Source organism: Musa acuminata, chromosome BXJ2-1, assembly GCF_036884655.1.
Source record: "Musa acuminata AAA Group cultivar baxijiao chromosome BXJ2-1, Cavendish_Baxijiao_AAA, whole genome shotgun sequence".
NCBI classification, from domain to species: Eukaryota; Viridiplantae; Streptophyta; class Magnoliopsida; order Zingiberales; family Musaceae; genus Musa; species Musa acuminata.
Genome location: NC_088338.1, coordinates 39,731,529 through 39,750,876, shown reverse-complemented (window position 1 = coordinate 39,750,876; position 19,348 = coordinate 39,731,529). Strand labels below are relative to the sequence as shown.

At 35.3% G+C, this 19,348-nt stretch overlaps 1 protein-coding gene across 4 annotated transcripts in view; it reads left to right on the top strand.

The window, feature by feature from the left end:
* Positions 1-18,971, top strand: part of LOC135599199 (transcription factor TFIIIB component B''-like) — a 28,086-nt gene extending 9,115 nt beyond the window's left edge. For all 4 annotated transcript variants that reach the window (XM_065094059.1, XM_065094058.1, XM_065094061.1 and 1 more), the window contains 9 exons: positions 8,763-8,813; positions 9,121-9,377; positions 9,987-10,434; positions 10,543-10,643; positions 10,728-10,771; positions 12,498-12,678; positions 16,388-16,532; positions 18,257-18,375; positions 18,468-18,971. In XM_065094059.1, coding sequence (XP_064950131.1) covers positions 8,783-8,813; positions 9,121-9,377; positions 9,987-10,434; positions 10,543-10,643; positions 10,728-10,771; positions 12,498-12,678; positions 16,388-16,532; positions 18,257-18,375; positions 18,468-18,665 — 1,524 coding nt within the window. In that variant the 5' untranslated portion in view covers positions 8,763-8,782 and the 3' untranslated portion in view covers positions 18,666-18,971. The remainder of the gene's footprint in view (positions 1-8,762; positions 8,814-9,120; positions 9,378-9,986; positions 10,435-10,542; positions 10,644-10,727; positions 10,772-12,497; positions 12,679-16,387; positions 16,533-18,256; positions 18,376-18,467) is intronic.
* Positions 18,972-19,348: the final 377 nt, after the last annotated feature.

The following is a 19,348-nucleotide window of genomic DNA, read 5'->3' as shown; positions in this document are numbered from 1 at the left end:
CAACTTTAGCTTTGCTTATCACTGATGTTCAATCAGAAATAACCATTCAAACTCTTGAAGATTTACTTAGAGTCTATTTCATGGATTGGAAAGGTGATTTGGATAAAGATATATCCCTTATTGAATTCACGTACAATAATAGTTACCATTCGAGCATTCCAATGGCTCCGTATGAAGCTTTGCATTGGAGAAGGTACATAACGCCTTTATATTGGGAGGAAGTTGGCGATAAAAAGTTGTTATCACCAGACAAAGTGCAAGAGACTATTGAAAAGATTCGAGTTATAAAAAAAAAGCTAAAGATTAATCGAAGTCACCGAAAGAAATATGCTGACAATAGAATATAAGATATTGAATTTCAAGTAGGGGATTTTGTATTCCTGATGGTCTATCCTAACGAAGACATTGTAAGATTTTAGAATAAAGAAAAGTTATGCCCAAGGTTTATTGGATATTTTGAGGTCATTGAAAGGATTGATTCGATTGCTTATACGGTTTGCCTAGAAACCATCTTTATGTCACATCCATGATATATTTCATGTTGCAATGCTCAGAAAATATATACCAGATTCCTCTCATGTCATCAAGTAATAGCCGATTGCGATTGAAAAAGACTTGTCTTACTTGGAAGAGACCACTCGGACCATTGATAAGAAAGAGAAGATCCTAAGAAATAGAATCATTCCTCACGTTAAATTAATTTGGAATCTAGGATGACATGGACATCTAGTCCTCTTGCTTCATCTTCTCGTAGGTCCCGTAATCACCTCTATTCTCTCACCACACCTCATGTAATTACATCATAATAATAAACACGCAAGCCCTAATAATCATAATTCCATCAATGATATTATGATTATTAGAAAAATTATTATTTGAATATTATGAGAAAGGGGCAAGATTCATTGATATTGATGGACTCTATCTATGTGCAATCAGTTCTCGTTCATCAAATTTAAAAAGGATGACTTTAAGATCCATATTTAATATATTTGAGGAATGAAGTAAAAAAGGGATTGAGGTGGAATTTTCAGATTTTATTTGATGGCCTATTGAGATTTGGGATAGAGTATGTGTTTCAAATGATCCTGATATCAAGAATCAAATCCTGAAGGAAGTTCGTAACTCAAAGTATACCATGCATCTCGATAGCACTAAAATGCATATAGATCTCCAAAGTCTTTATTTGTGAGAAGTCATGAAGAAGGAGATTTTAATTATGTTTTAAAGTGTTTGACTTGTCATCAAATCAAAGCAGAACTCCAAAGACCTAGTGGTTTGTTGTAAATTTTTGATATTCCTGAATGGAAATGGAAATGTGATTCTTTGGATTTTGTTTCAAGATTACCCAGAACCTCCAGAAAACATGATGTTATTTGAGTTATCATTGATTGGTTAACCAAAACTACACATTTCCTACTGATCAATACGACTTATTCTCTTGATAGGCTTGCAGATTTATGTATGAATGAAATAGTAAAGCTTAATGGTGTTCCTAAAGAGATTCAATTGATGTGCAAAATTATATTGAGGTTTAGTGAAGACATCTGGTCGTCTTGAGGAACGAAGTAGGAAAGGTAGTGAAGTCGAATTTTTAAAATTTAGATGATGGCTTATTGTAATTTGAAATAGAGTGTGTGTTCGAAATAACCCAAAGTATGATTTGAATATTAAGAGAAAGGGCATGACTCAATGATATCGATGGCTCTATCTATGTGCAATCTGATCTCATTCAACAAATTTAGAAAGGACAACTATGAGATCCACATATAATCTACTTGAGGAATGAAATAGAAAAGGGATTTAAGTCGAATTTTCAAATTTTGGAGGATGGCCTTTTGAGTTTTGGAATAGAGTATGTGTTCTAAATGACCCAATTATCAATAACCAAATCCTGAAGAAAGGTAATAATTCAAAGTATGTGATAATCCGGATTAGATTGTTGATTACATTTTAATTTTATGGATTTTAAGCTAAGGTCGCACCTCTTGTTTGTGATAATTTGGAGGGCGTGACAAAGTTGGTATCGGAGCTTGATTTAAGGATTACTAAGATATTTGATTCATTTGATATGCAAAATGATATTGAGGTTTAGTAAAGACATCTGGTCCTCTTGAGGAATGAAGTCGGAAAGGTAATAAAATTGAATTTTTAAATTTTAGAGGATGGCTTATTGCGATTTGGGATAGAGTGTGTGTTCGAAATGACCCAAATTATGATTTGAATATTAAGAGGATAGGGCATGACTCAATGATATCGATGGCTCTATTTATGCGCAATCTGATCTTATTCAACAAATTTAGAGACGGCAACTATGAGATCCACATATAATCTACTTGAGGAATGAAGTAGAAAAGGAATTTAAGTCGAATTTTTAAATTTTAGAGGATGGCCTTTTGAGTTTTGGAATAGAGTATGTGTTCTAAATGACCCAATTATCAATAACCAAATCCTGAAACAGGGTAATAATTCAAAGTATGTGATAATACGGATTAGATTGTTGATTACATTTTAATTTTATAGATTTTAAGACAAGGTCGCACCTCTTGTATGTGATAATTTGGGGGGCGTGACAAAGGTGGTATCGGAGCATGATTTAAGGATTACTAAGATATTTGATTCATTTGATGTGCAAAATGATATTGAGGTTTAGTAAAGACATCTGGTCCTCTTGAGGAATGAAGTAGGAAAGGTAGTGAAGTCGAAATTTTAAATTTTAGAGGATGGCTTATTGAGATTTGGGATTGAGTGTGTGTTCGAACTGACCCAAATTATGATTTGAATATTATGATAAAAGGGCATGACTTAATGATATTGATGGCCTCTATCTATGTGCAATCTGATCTCCTTCAACAAATTTAGAAACGACATCTAAGGGATACACATTTAATCTACTTGAGGATTGAACTAGAAAATTGATTGAAGTCGAATTTTTAAATTTTGGACGATGGCATTTTGTGTTTTAGGAAAGAGTTATGTGTTCTAAATGAACAAATTATCAATAACCAAATCCTGAAGTAAGGTCATAATTAAAAGTATGTGATAATTTGGATTAGATTGTTGATTACATTTAATTTTATGCATTTTTAGACAAGGTCACACTTCTTGTATATAATAATTTGGGGGGCTTGTCAAAGGTGGTATCGGAGCATGATTTAAGGATTACTAAGATATTTAATTCATTTTATGTGTAAAATTATATTGAGGTTTAGTAAAGACATCTGGTCTTCATGAGGAAAGAAGTAGGAAAGGTAGTGAAGTCGAATTTTTAAATTTTAGAGGATGGCATTTTGAGGTTTGGGATAGGCTGTGTTTTCGAACTGACCCAAATTATGATTTGAATATTATGATAAAAGGGCATGATTTAATGATATTGATGGCCTCTATCTATGTGCAATCTGATCTCTTTCAACAAATTTAGAAACGGCATCTAAGGGATACACATTTAATCTACTTGAGGATTGAACTAGAAAATTGATTGAAGTCGAATTTTTAAATTTTGGACGATGGCATTTTGTGTTTTGGGAAAGAGTATGTGTTCTAAATGAACAAATTATCAATAACCAAATCCTGAAGCAAGGTCATAATTCAAAGTATGTGATAATTTGGATTAGATTGTTGATTACATTTTAATTTTATGCATTTTTAGACAAGATCACACTTCTTATATATAATAATTTGGGGGGCTTGTCAAAGGTGGTATCGGAGCATGATTTAAGGATTACTAAGATATTTGATTCATTTTATGTGCAAAATTATATTGAGGTTTAGTAAAGACATCTGGTCTTCATGAGGAATGAAGTAGGAAAGGTAGTGAAGTCGAATTTTTAAATTTTAGAGGATGGCTTTTTGCGATTTTGGATAGGCTGTGTTTTCGAACTAACCCAAATTATGATTTGAATATTATGATAAAAGGGCATAATTTAATGATATTGATGGATCTATCTATGTGCAATCTGATCTCATTCAACAAATTTAGATAGGTCAACTGTGAGATCCACATATAATCTACTTGAGGAATGAAGAAAAGGAATTTAAGTAGAATTTTTAAATTTTGGAGGATGCTATTTTGAGTTTTCAAATTGAGTATGTGTTCTAAATGATCCAATTATCAATAACCAAATCCTGAAGCAGGGTAATAATTCAAAGTATGTGATAATACGGATTAGATTGTTGATTACATTTTAATTTTATTGATTTTAAGACAAGGTCGCACCTCTTGTATGTGATAATTTGGGGGGCGTGACAAAGGTGGTATTGGAGCATGATTTAAGGTTACTAAGATATTTGATTCATTTGATGTGCAAAATAATATTGAGGTTTAGTAAAGACATCTGGTCCTCTTGAGGAATGAAGTAGGAAAGGTAGTGAAGTCAAATTTTTAAATTTTCGAGGATGGCTTATTGAGATTTGGGATTGAGTGTGTGTTCGAACTGACCCAAATTATGATTTGAATATTATGATAAAAGGGCATGACTTAATGATATTGATGGCCTCTATCTATGTGCAATCTGATCTCCTTCAACAAATTTAGAAACGACATCTAAGGGATACACATTTAATCTACTTGAGGATTGAACTAGAAAATTGATTGAAGTCGAATTTTTAAATTTTGGACGATGGCATTTTGTGTTTGGGAAAGAGTATGTGTTCTAAATGAACAAATTATTAATAACCAAATCTTAAAGCAAAATTATACTATCTCATTCAACAAATTTAGATAGGTCAACTATGAGATCCACATATAATCTACTGGAGGAATGAAGAAAAGGAATTTAAGTCGAATTTTTAAATTTTGGAGGATGGCTTTTTGAGTTTTCGAATTGAGTATGTGTTCTAAATGATCCAATTATCAATAACCAAATCCTGAAGCAGGGTAATAATTCAAAGTATGTGATAATACGGATTAGATTGTTGATTACATTTTAATTTTATTGATTTTAAGACAAGGTCGCACCTCTTGTATGTGATAATTTGGGAGGCGTGACAAAGGTGGTATTGGAGCATGATTTAAGGTTACTAAGATATTTGATTCATTTGATGTGCAAAATAATATTGAGGTTTAGTAAAGACATCTGGTCCTCTTGAGGAATGAAGTAGGAAAGGTAGTGAAGTCAAATTTTTAAATTTTCGAGGATGGCTTATTGAGATTTGGGATTGAGTGTGTGTTCGAACTGACCCAAATTATGATTTGAATATTATGATAAAAGGGCATGACTTAATGATATTGATGGCCTCTATCTATGTGCAATCTGATCTCTTTCAACAAATTTAGAAACGGCAACTAAGAGATACACATTTAATCTACTTGACAAATGAAGTATAAAAGGGATTGAAGTCGAATTTTTAAATTTTGGACGATGGCCTTTTGTGTTTTGGGATATAGTATGTTTTCTAAATGACCCAATTATCAATAACCAAATCCTGAAGCAAAGTCATAATTCAAAGTATGTGATAATTTGAGGATCAGATTGTTGATTACATTTTAATTTTATGGATTTTTAGACAAGGTCACACCTCTTGTATATGATAATTTGGGGGGCGTGACAAAGGTGGTATCGGAGCATGATTTAAGGATTACTAAGATATTTGATTCATTTGATGTTCAAAATTATATTGAGGTTTAGTAAATTATATAGAGATCGATGAAAATTATATTTGATGTCTTCTAGGAATCTAGGATAACATCGACATTTGGTCTTCTTGCTTATGAATTGTGGATTATGGGTATGAATTATTACTTGAACGATTTTTGGTGTCCCCAAATTTAGTTTGGATTTTGTATTAGATTGTTGATTAAATTTTAATATTATGGATTTTAAGACAGGGTGACACCTCCTAAATGTGATAATTCGGGGGCGTGACAGAGGTGGTATCAGAACATTATTTGAGGATCACTGTAAGATATCTGATACATTTGATGTGTCAAATTATATTGCGATTTAGTAAATTAAATAGAGAGCGATAAAAAATTTCTTTGATATTTTTTAGGAACCTAGGATTCCAAGGACATCTGGTTCTCTTGAGGAATGAAGTCGGAAAGGTAATGAAATCGAATTTTTAAATTTTAGAGGATGGCTTATTGACATTTGGGATAGAGTGTGTGTTCGAAATGACCCAAATTATGATTTGAATATTAAGAGGATAGGGCATGACTCAATGATATCGATGGCTCTATCTATGTGCAATCTGATCTCATTCAACAAATTTAGAAAGGACAACTATGAGATCCACATATAATCTACTTGAGGAATGAAGTAGAAAAGGAATTTAAGTCGAATTTTTAAATTTTGGAATAGAGTATGTGTTCTAAATGATCCAATTATCAATAACCAAATCCTGAAACAGGGTAATAATTCAAAGTATGTGATAATACGGATTAGATTGTTGATTACATTTTAATTTTATAGATTTTAAGACAAGGTCGCACCTCTTGTATGTGATAATTTGGGGGGCGTGACAAAGGTGGTATCGGAGCATTATTTAAGGATTACTAAGATATTTGATTCATTTGATGTGCAAAATGATATTGAGGTTTAGTAAAGACATCTGGTCCTCTTGAGGAATGAAGTAGGAAAGGTAATGAAGTCGAAATTTTAAATTTTCGAGGATGGCTTATTGAGATTTGGGATTGAGTGTGTGTTCGAACTAACCCAAATTATGATTTGAATATTATGATAAAAGGGCATGACTTGATGATATTGATGGCCTCTATCTATGTGCAATCTGATCTCCTTCAACAAATTTAGAAACGGCATCTAAGGGATACACATTTAATCTACTTGAGGATTGAACTAGAAAATTGATTGAAGTCGAATTTTTAAATTTTGGAGGATGGCTTTTTGAGTTTTGGAATAGAGTATGTGTTCTAAATGATCCAATTATCAATAACCAAATCCTGAAACAGGGTAATAATTCAAAGTATTTGATAATACGGATTAGATTGTTGATTACATTTTAATTTTATAGATTTTAAGACAAGGTCGCACCTCTTGTATGTGATAATTTGGGGGCGTGACAAAGGTGGTATCGGAGCATAATTTAAGGATTACTAAGATATTTGATTCATTTGATGTGCAAAATAATATTGAGGTTTAGTAAAGACATCTGGTCCTCTTGAAGAATGAAGTAGGAAAGGTAGTGAAGTCGAAATTTTAAATTTTAGAGGATGGCTTTTTGCGATTTGGGATAGGCTGTGTTTTCGAACTGACCCAAATTATGATTTGAATATTATAATAAAAGGCATGACTTAATGATATTGATGGCTCTATCTATGTGCAATCTGATCTCTTTCAATAAATTTAGAAACGGCATCTAAGGGATACACATTTAATATACTTGAGGATTGAACTAGAAAATTGATTGAAGTCGAATTTATAAATTTTGGACGATGGCATTTTGTGTTTGGGAAAGAGTATGTGTTCTAAATGAACAAATTATTAATAACCAAATCTTAAAGCAAAATTATACTATCTCATTCAACAAATTTAGATAGGTCAACTATGAGATCCACATATAATCTACTGGAGGAATGAAGAAAAGGAATTTAAGTCGAATTTTTAAATTTTGGAGGATGGCTTTTTGAGTTTTCGAATTGAGTATGTATTCTAAATGATCCAATTATCAATAACCAAATCCTGAAGCAGGGTAATAATTCAAAGTATGTGATAATACGGATTAGATTGTTGATTACATTTTAATTTTATTGATTTTAAGACAAGGTCGCACCTCTTGTATGTGATAATTTGGAGGGCGAGACAAAGGTGGTATCGGAGCATGATTTCAGGTTACTAAGATATTTGATTCATTTGATGTGCAAAATGATATTGAGGTTTAGTAAAGACATCTGGTCCTCTTGAGTAATGAAGTAGGAAAGGTAGTGAAGTCAAATTTTAAATTTTCGAGAATGGCTTATTGAGATTTGGGATTGAATTTTAAATTTTAGTAAAGACATCTGGTCCTCTAGACTTCCATTGGCGAGAACTTGTGCATTGGACCATTCTTTTTTGTTATCCATTGCTGTAAAGTTGAAGCAGAACAGTTTTACTGTGTTCTCCATCGATGTGTATTATGTTTTTATGCTAAAACAGAGTGCCACCAACCTATATGAGCCTTCTTTCGAACTTATTTTTACTGTGTTTTCTTCTAGTATGATTGAATTGAGAACTGTTTGTCTGTACCCAACCTTGGCATGTCTTGCTCTGATGTCCCATTTCTTTTTTGTGCTTATTTAGCATAAGTTGGATCTGCTATGTTCTCCTTTGAGAATCAATGGACATATTGGGAATCTTCCATTTGACTGGTTTAAACTTGTGAAAAGTGTACATCTTGAAGTTATTATTTACACATCTGAAAAGTGTACTATCGTATTCTATCACCACTTTATCTTGTCTTTATATTCTTTTAGAGATTGCAAGCACTATGATGCATGGATCTTATTAAGTGATCCTTTTTAGGGAACATATGCGTGGCTGTTATGAATTGTTACATTTAGTTTAAACTCATTTGGACATGTTACTAAAGTTTCTCAATTTTGGTATGTTCAGCTCATACTAAGGTAGTTACATTTTAACCCAGCAGCCACTGATTGGTCATCATTTGGGAATTTATTTATTTTTTTAATTTTTTTTCTTGGAAAGTTTTAATCTTATCTTGTTATATTTAAATAACTTTCTGTGTGTTATATTGGAGTGTTTCTTTTTGGGTATAATTTGTGCTGGTTGCATGATTATACTGAAAATTAAATGTGGCAACCTTTGCAGGTTATAAAAGATTTCTCAGGATGTCTTGGTGTACTATTGAGTCTGATCCTGGTAAGTCAATGATATGAAGTGAATTTTTGCTGCTAAAATTATTTTTCATGACATCTTTCTCATGCATATGTCTTTGTCATTAATGGATTCTTTTTTCTTTTGTACAAAGATCAGTCAGAGATTTCTTTTTTCTGGATTTCTAAACTTGTCGAAGCATTGTGTACTAGATCATATACTTATATGTGACATTTCATCGTATAACTTTTTGAATTGTAGGCTTTGTTTGGCAACATGTTCTATTCCTTTCTCTTTTGTCTTTTAACGAATGCTTTGAGATGATTTGTTATCAACTTATTTTTCTTTCTAGATGTCAGACAAGTAGGCAAGTTCCAACCTAGAAACAAGTCACAACCAATAAAGGGAACTGCTAAATCTGTTTCTTTTATTCTTCCTGATGCTTCCATTACTGGTCCTCCTCCCATGGGATCCTTTTCTGAGATAACGAACCCTTCTTCTGTACAAGCGAAGATCGATATACCTGTGGACAATCCTTTGCATTCATCAATCATAACCTCAGACTGCAATGAAGGTGTTCAAATAGATCACCGAGAGGTGGGAGAAGAGGTAAACTTTGTTTCTTGTCCGCTTGTCTTTTATCAGCAGAACTTGTTATATGGATATTCTGTTTGCTATTATGATGCATTAGGGAATTCAGGCTGAAACTTTCAATACTAATTTTCTTCCAAGCCAGCCACAACTTTGTATGTAGCAATCCTCCTTGAAGTGGGATTATTGTTCAAATTTTGCTACTTTCTGGTCTGTATTGAATTTTCTCTTTTTTTCTTTACACTTCTGTTGAATCATAGAATTCAATCTGCTGGTTAATTTCATCTGATGCCCAGACTTGGATTAAGAGACATCACAAGCACTGGTTCTGCTGTTTGTAATAGTGTTATCGACACTGTCGCTTTTGATAAGGATCCTTCAACTGTAAAGACAGACTTCTTAGAGGATCATGCTTCTGTTAAATCAGACACTGACATTGACTCATTTGTTCCTTGATGACTTGGCCTTAGTGCAAACAGATTTTACTGAGACTTCTAACCTTAAGTTGTTGCCAATGACATTTAAACTTACTCTCAAGTAATTGGTAGTATCTCTTATCCTAGATTGATTATGTAAGGTAATTTTTATTTGATCACATCTTATGAGGTATGTCACCTTTATTCCCAGAATAGAGAAGAAATCAGACTTCCAAAGGGTTTGGAGGATATTCATACCGAGTCCCAATCCCAAATTGTTCAAAAACTTAAGCAGCGGATCCATGAAGGAAGGCCTACTTCAGAAAATGATGAAGATGATGATGCTCATAAACCATGTAGGAAACTGAGAAAGAGGATAGCCAAGTGCAGTACTGACCAAATTGAAGTTGGAAGCAATGATGAACGTGATATTGACAACTTTAATGTCTCTCAGATGGATAACAGCCAAAGTGATGATTGTCATAGGGATGAAGATATGCCTAGGCCAAAGAGGACCAAGAGAAAGTCAAAGAGGCAGACAAATGAAATCGAAAAACCCACTCCGAAGCGTAAGAAAGCCTTTGAAAAACCTGATTCTGTTGTAGAGAATTCACCTAAAAAGAAGTTTCCTCATGCCACAAGGCGAAGGAGAAGGCAAGGTAAATGAACTTGCAGTCTTACGTAATGTTATCATAAACTCATGCTGCACCTGTTGGAAGAAACTGAATGAACTTCAGTCGATAATTCATTATCTTTGAAATGTTTAGTGAACAAAGTTTTACTGCAAACACCTGAAGATGAGATTGACCCGAGACAGATTAGCATAAGAGACCTAATAATGCTTGCAGAAGCTAAGGAGCGTATAGCAGTATGTCTTTTTTGGCTGCTTGAATGTTATCACTTATAATTGGTATTGTTGTATGTTGATGTTATTTTGAATGTTATTCTGCAGAGTAAAGAAGCGGCGGCAACGAGTAAATTATTCTCAGGTCAGAGGTACGAAAAATATCTCACAAGGTTGCAAAATAGAATGTTTCACTTTGTGGGTTTTTAGATTATTTATATATTGGGATCTCGTGCCGCAGATCTCGGACGTCTAGAGGATATAAGCATACTCTCTTATTCTCTTTTAAATCAGTAGCACTATGTATTTTGAAACCCTTCCTGGCGAGTGAATCATTTTCTGGCTGTATTATAGACGGTTTAATTGTCATGGAATAAATGAAATCTAAGATATATATCAATTTGACAACTATAAAAATGGACAGTGAATAAGCGTATTGTTGTCTGATATATGAGGTCTGTAATCAATTAGGCTTGAGTAATATGTAAATGCAGACAATACATTTCAGTCATAATCAGGTTTGCAACATAAAGGTTCAAAAACAGACAGAAAACTTTTGAAAATTCTCTTATCCACCAAATCATATTTTCTTAATCTAAATACTTTGACAGGTAGAAACTTATAGAAGTATTGCCGCTAGAAACATGATAGTGAGAGGAAGATACTTTGAAAGACGAAGTAAATTAGTTATTGACTCTAATGGCTTTGATAATGATGGATGAAGGGCCTCCTTAAAATAATGAGTGGTGGCAAGTAGAAGTGAGAAACATTTAGAAAAGTGCTTTTGACTTGGCCTTTAGCATGTCATTGTAGTAGGAGCCTTCCCTGAGATTGTGCCACAAATTAACTTGCTTGGATTTACCTTTGAATTTATGTTTGAAGATATGCAGTGGGGCATGCTTGGAGCTCTAACTGGAGCTTGTAATAGTACTGTGGTATATTAGTCTTTGTGATTGTTTATTCATGTGCATGAGTGGCACATACCTTTGTGGTTTTTCTCCTTGGTTGTTTGGGCATCTCTCTTTGTGGTTTTAGGATCCTCTATTTTTAGGCTTCAAAAAACCTGGACTTGCTCATGGATTTTCAAGTCAGAATGGTTGTACAAATCTATGATCTGTACTAAATGTATAAATTGTGTGTATTTTCTGATGAAAATTTGTATACTTAAAAAGGATGTATATATAGGACTTATGCACCAGCTCAAAGTTTATGACAGTGACTATATGGAAAATTAAGTTAAGTTACACATGACAAACACTGTATTGAAGCTCATGTATAGTTGTGCACTATCTGACACCCACAGATTACCACAAGTAGCCTCTCACTATGCAACAAAAGAGCATGAGAACAAACCTACACGTGAGAGGATGAGATATGGATGAAGAGGGGAAAATAATAGGGGCATGTTGATGCAAGTGAAGAGAAAACAAAGGTGAGTGCAAAAGAGAAGGAAGAGAGGTAAAGGGACAGTTATATATTTTTCTGCTCAGTTGAGGATCCTATTTTGTTAAAGATAAGCATAGTATATTTTTTATTATTATAGTTTCAATTGCTTTAAACATCAAAAGGTAATGTTCATGTATATTTTCTTTTGACAAACAGATGTTTATCATAGGGGCTGGTATGTAGTATTAAAGGAAAACATTTGAATATTTTTATAGTAGTTATTGATGAGAAGGGCTGTGATACAAACACCATGAAAACACAAGATGGAAATGAAATTTTTATGGAAAAGGTTAGTAACATCTATAATGGCTGGGTATATCTTTTTAAACATATATAGGTTAATGTCCATCTCATTATCCATCATCTTGTTAGAAGTTCTTCGTAAATGCCATATCTAAGTTCCATGATTTGATCAAAATTTTTATATAACAGTACTAGTTCTTTATCCAATAATGAGGACATTCTTTTTGGAGAGGATCAAGAACTGAATCATTCAGGTGAAGAAGCAAATCAGAATGTGCAATCAACTCCCAAGAGATTGAATTACCATTCTTACATGAACCGGCCACAAACTAGTAGATGGTCAAAAGCAGAAACAAAGTTGTTCTACGAGGTACTTTGATCTTGTCACACCATGTTTCTTTTTAGTTTATATGTAATACATGAAAAAAGGAATGCTGCAGCACATGTTTCTTTGAACTTGCTAGTGACAAACCAGCTCAAGATTTCACCCGGTTGGCTTGCATTTCTCTAACCCGTGGCCTTTGTTTTTCTGCTTTTCTTTTGTTCAACTCTTAGTTCTTGTGTACTACCGTAGATTCTCATTTCATTCATTATGCACCAAGCAATCTGTTCTGAATATAGCATTCTGCCATCCAAATGGAGGGTTTAATTCCCCATTAAACCCTTTCTATTGCTGAAGTACATGACTGCATGCTTCTTTATGCCTTAGTGGCTCTGTCACAGTTAGCTCCTCTTTTGAAATTTGGAGGATGCTGGATACTGTTGTAGTGCAGTAAGTGAAACTTCATTTCATTTATCTTTTTCTTGGGTTTTGTATTTGTTTCTCCTTTCATCACACTGGCATGCATACTGTGTTGGCATGGCATAAGACCTCCATGCTAATGGCATGTACTGCAGCACGTAAAAGACAAATACGGCAACTGCTTCAATTACTACAGTTATTATATAGTGTAAAGCTTAAAGAATGCAATTTGTATTTTGCTTTTTCCAAAAATAAAGATATCAAAATATAAAATATAAGAAAAAGTAGCCAAAATGAAAATTTTGTGACCTTGATATATCTATGAAGTTCATAAGTAGAAAGAACATAGTTAAGGAACTAATTTCATGACTCTGTATGAGCTAATTTGTAATAAGCTCTAACATATGTTCTCTTTAACGCACAGCTTCATATCCTCTATTTAAGTTCAACATGCAAGATTGTAGCTTTTGGTGACCCCATTGACTAGTTTTTCCTCTTCCCTCTCTGCTTTCTTCCTCCCCTCTGTCTCTATTTCTATCTTCTTTTCTTTTTTTTCCTTTCTCCTTTTTTTTGTTATTATTCTTTTGTTCCTCTTATCTGCCAGTCAAATTGGTCAATCATCCTCCATATCAAGGTTAGGCTTGTGTCTAATGGATTCATAGGCTGATCATTCTTTGTTCCTCCCATCTGCCGGTCAGACCTTGTGTTCAATGGATCCATAAGCTGGTCCGAATTAGGCGATTTATGTTCATATGTGTTTCTATATTATTTATGGAGTAGTTTGAAGTATATTATTTTTATGTTTTTTTCAAAGATTACATTAGAAGTACAATTTGAGTTAGAAAATGTATTACTTGAGAACAAATTAGCCTAGAGATTGAAAAAGGTGATTCTTTATCTACTTCAGTTAGGGTAGGATTTTCTTTAAAGGAACTACGAATTGCAAGTCTTAATAAATGAGGGGGTGAATGGGCTAAAAGGGGCATCATTAGTAAAGTCCCCACAAGTGCCCACATGGCATTGCTATGGAATAAGATAGCGAACCAGCCCTAGACACTTCCCTAAAGGCCCATCTAGTTATGTGCCACCCGAGTAGCTCTTGGGTGCCGTGTTGGCTAACACTCCACACCACTCTGTGGAGCAAGAAATCTCCAAAATGGTTGCTTAATGGCTTGTTTCTAAGCAGTTTTGCCTTTGCGTGTCGACTGCACACAATCCGCACTTACAAGCCGAAAACGATCACAAAAGCCAACCAAAATAAGCCTACCAAGCCTATTGCAAGCCCCTGTGCAAAGCATAAACAAAATCAAAAGACATGGGTATACACAAGTATTTCATCAAACACCCTATTCACATATTTGTTCGTGACATTCTTTCCCACTTATTCTTTTAACATCCTCGTCGAAGCCTTTGCGGATGTTGCATCTCCTTACCTTTGCTGAATCTTCAATCTTCTACTCCAGTTGCAATGCATCTCTTGACTCCTAATTGCTCTCTGCTGTTGTTGTTGGGTAGACGAACTTTAATCGACCACATTGTTTCAACTTGCCAATGACTCTAACTTGGTGTGGGGTCGATCAAGTTGTGTAGATCTTTGTTGGTTCGTGTAGATCCTATAGATAAAGGAAAAGACATTCCTTGTTATGCGATAATATCTTAAACGTCTCGCGCTACTTGAACTAGGTAGATGTTTGTTGGAACTTTAAAGTGTATCGCCTCGCAGACTTTGAAGCTTTTGAGGTCTTTTGCCCATTTGATTTCTCTTCTATTTAGTTGTCGCCTCCAAATAGGTTCGCATCACTTTTGCTTTCAATTGACATTTTGTTGGTAAATGAAGCGGATAGTCTACTCTCGGTAGAATCGATCACTATTGGTGAGGATTTGACAATTGTTGTCTTTTATTAAGTTTCTTTGAAGGGTCTTTGAACATGTGCATAGCTCCTCTGTTGGATAAATAAGGGAACTGAGGTATTCGGTTTTGCTCATTCTTTTAAGAGTTGAGAAGACAAAGGTTACTCGACTTTACTTGTCTCCTCGAGGGTTGTATTCCATGTATCGAGCTGGTTACTTGCCTTATTCTTTGCTCACACTTTTGAAGCATTCGAAATGTTTTCATTCCTTGCATTGAGTTGGCTACTATGATTTACCTTCTCATTGAATAGTTTGAGGAATGCAACACACACAGGAGAAGTTCCGCGAAGGACTTGATCATACAAAAATATGATTGGGAGCTACTGGGAGCCCCACATTGGTGAACAACACGATGACAAGAAGAGCTATGGATTCAAGGAGTGAATGCCATGGTACCACAGAGGTGGGTCTTCCGTGCGTGCATCGAATTTTGCATCAAATGAAAACTTTGATCATCACTATATGGGGGTTGTGTTCCATCGAGGGGGAATTATGAGTGCAAGTACTAGTGAGTCCCATCGGGGGACTTTGATCACATAGAGGTATGATCGAAGGGGCTGGAGGGTTGGATTGTTTCAGAGCTCATATTCGCTTAAGGGAGTTTGGTAAGTCAGGGGACAAGGTTGAGTAAGCGAACATTGCTATCAAGGATGCAATGGAGAACAGAATCAACACGAGCTCTGCAACATGATGGTGGGGCTTCCGCGGAGTCATTGATCCTTTACTCTTATGGAGGGAGAGCACATGATCGTGGGAAGGGGCCGAGGAGGTGGAGACTATAAATGCAAACTCCAAATACCGAGACAAGGTTGAAGGACAGAGTCCAGGGAACTTCGTAACACCGCCGGGCTTCTCATCAAAATAGTTGAAAGTGGGGGACTTCGGGTCGATGCAGGAGTGCTCGACCAAGAAACGAGGAAGTTTGATAGGTTGTATCGTAGATAGTCGGTAGAATAATCATTACACAAACACATGTTATTTCTTAATTATTATATTAAGGAATTTAACCTTGAGGATGTTCGTGATATTTTAAAAACATTTGAGGGGAATTAAACAGATATTTAACCATTTGACAAGGGTATGTCAGAATATTTTTCCAGAATAAAAAATATAAAAAATTCAAAAAATAAAGATATGAATTATCGGAACTCAGAAGTCATTTTTGACTTGCTGTTTCCTCTGTACGAGTACTGAATAGCCGGTCCTAATTACTTGATCTAAGGGACCAGTGAATTCAGTGCCCACAGTGAGGGTAATTTGGTCTATGTAAAGCTTGCTTGATGTTCCTCAATATTGATCTTTTGTGCAAGAATGACAGGAAAATCGATTGGGTAGTTCTTTAATTTTTTGCTGAACTATTGGTGGTATGCTTTAATTCTATTAGGTGTTTCTGATCGAATATTCTGTGTGCTGATTGAATGTGTAGGCTATTCACCAATTTGGAACAGATTTTGCAATGATACAGCAGCTGTTCCCTAATCGCACACGCCATCAAGTGAAACTAAAATTCAAAATTGAAGATCGCAAACATCCTTCGCAAGTCCATGATGCTTTACTTCGTCCTTCCAAAGGTAAGAAATTGATTTTTTGCTGTTCCCAAAATTTTAAATTCTCTTAGTATGTGACTGACTTTTTGCTACTCACTCAAATTCTCTTAGCTTGATCTATCACCTGATGTTTAATTTAAGTTCTGGTTTTGCTATGAAGACAGATTTCTTCAATACTATAAAATGTTAGATTGATTGAAGCAATCTATTGTACTTATCTGAATGAGTATAAATTCTATTTGTTAAATAAGATCAGCAATTTGACATCAGAAAGCAGAAATCAGCTATCCAAGCTATTTGAGAAATTTGATGCAAAAAAGGAATGAATTGAAGAAGAATTGAATAAAAATGGGGAGAAAAGGAGTCGCTGGTAGAGAAGGAAAAAAAGAGAGGAATTCGGTGAAAAAAAGGGGAAAATGATGGGAAAGACACTGACATGGGTGGTAGGCCTACTGCTAGTAAACTCAATACCAGTAAAATACTGGGTAGTAGCCTGGTACGAAATTCAATTCGGTGAAGTTGCTTGTCTGTGTGTTGGTTTGTGGTTAAACCGATAAACACCCAACCAGTACTGGCTTGTCCAAATGTCTTTGGGTCCTCCTTCCTCTGGAAAAGAGATGTAGAATGGAATAACAGAACTAAATGCTTGTAAATATTTGAGTTGCAGCATCTGCAACACAATGTCATGAGATGGCCTTTAAGTGGATGAGGAACCTTTTCTTCTATTTTTTTTTACATCAGCACAACGGTAAGATCCTTCCTTTGTGATATAGATATTTGTGAGAGCCTCTTGCACTAGATTTTTCACCTTCATAATAAAATAATTAGTTCACCTGGGTTTTAAATCACTGTGTTGTATTTTTCAATTAATGTGCATCATGACCATCCAAAACCGTACCCTAGTGGTGGGGGTTCATGGCAGTCGTTTGAAGATAGCCTACACATTATGCAAGATACAGTTGAGATGTGATCATAAGTCTCACATATGCGTCATGATACATTTTTTTTTTTTCTTTCAACAAAAGTATTCATCGTTAACCTTGACATATAAATTCCCCCTCTTTCATATTTGTGGTATTTTAGTTCTAGAATTACAGATAAATTGATGCTGTTGTCAGAGAAGATATGACTTAGCACCAGATACGGTGGTAGGATCCCTCACTCCCATGATTTTAGTCGAGTGAAAGAGCTAGAGAACATTAGAATTATTAAACACGATTTTTTTATGTTATTTGATCAGTAATTCTATCATTTAATTATTAACTCGAATGATATAATACTAGTAATAATTCAGATGTCTAGGAAGTTTTCAGGAGATTCAATTGATGTTTACTTGATCAGTAATTCTAATTTCATATTGCCACAACTAGCCACAAATATGTATGAGGAGGATGGAAGCTTGATCGAGGTAAAGAAACCATCAGAAATGTGCCTTTTGGAGGGCGTCAGATTGATATGTTGCACCTTATGTTTGATCAGTAGCCTGCTCCTTTATCCGAAACTGTGTGAGGCTTTGCAGTAGCTTCTTACTGATAGTCCTATGTCAGGTAGCTATTCTGCTATCATCATGTTCTTTAATTAATTTGGAAGCACGTTAAACATAAAGCCTGAAATGATTATATCTGTTTCATCAGGTTTATTTATTCATGTATTTTTGGAGATGTCACCATATACAAATAAATTAAGCCATTGTGAAAATGCATGTGAAATTTGATACGCTTAATCCTGATTATTATTATTTTTGGCAGATCGTACACACGTTATGCAAGTAATTAAGCAGCTCCAAATTAGGGCAAAGCCAACTTCCAACGGAGAGACAGATGGTGATCAGGTGAATCCATTGCAGGATGGCGTTGGTAAAAAGGAGGTATCCCTTGAACATTTCTCTCCAGAGATAAATCTGCTTGGTCACCCAGGATTCTAACGTGATTTATCGGAATCAATCTGTTGTCGAAGCAGGAAGAAACAAGCGGAGTCCAGAGTGACCAAGAGCAGCAGAGTGATTGTGAAGATGAAGTTGAGGGCCCTGAGGAGTTGGATGATTCGAAAGGTGAAGCCAATAGTCCCTCGAATTTTGATGAGCATCAGGGTCTGTTCGAGTGGGATGGTGCTACTTCCCCTCAAGACACAGAAAAAGACACTCGCTGGGAGATGTGAACCGTGGTTGGACCCCTATCCTGCCTCTGCCTGCCTGCCTGCCTTCCCACGGAGTATCAATTATGATTGATTAACGACTTCCTCTATTTTCTTATCTTCTTGTATCATAATTTTATTTCTCTCGATGTTATCGTGTGTTGAGATTTGGGTTTCGTGATGTGTGAAGGGGACATTCGTAACTTTCCACGATAGCAAAATGTTTGCCTCTGGAGTTGCTTTCCACGTGAAAGCTGGTTTGCGCTGCTTTTGCAGTGCCAGAGGCTTGTTGGAAATTTAATCGAGATAGATACTCATTTCTCCTTGGAACTCCGTATGGATGCGTCTTATATTTGTTCAGAATCGAAATAAAGCACAAAAAAAAAAGAAAAAAGAATCAACATGTCGTTCCTGCCGTCCCTTGTGGGATGATGATCGATCGGTCGGATATGCTAACCCGGAGTTTCTCACTATCGACGCTTGTCAGACGACGCCCAACCACTTTTGCCGGTGGTAAAAGGGTTCTTCAGCCTGTTGTTCCAGAATCGGTCAAATCCAGTGATGACCGTTTCTGGTGGCGAGCTGAAAGCACGCTTCGGAGTCCCTACCGCCCGCCCGCATGTAGCTGGTCCCAACCACATGTAGAGCGAGTGGCCTGCAGCTCTCTCGATGAAGGAAGGATGATGATGACTCGGCGGCTTCCGTCC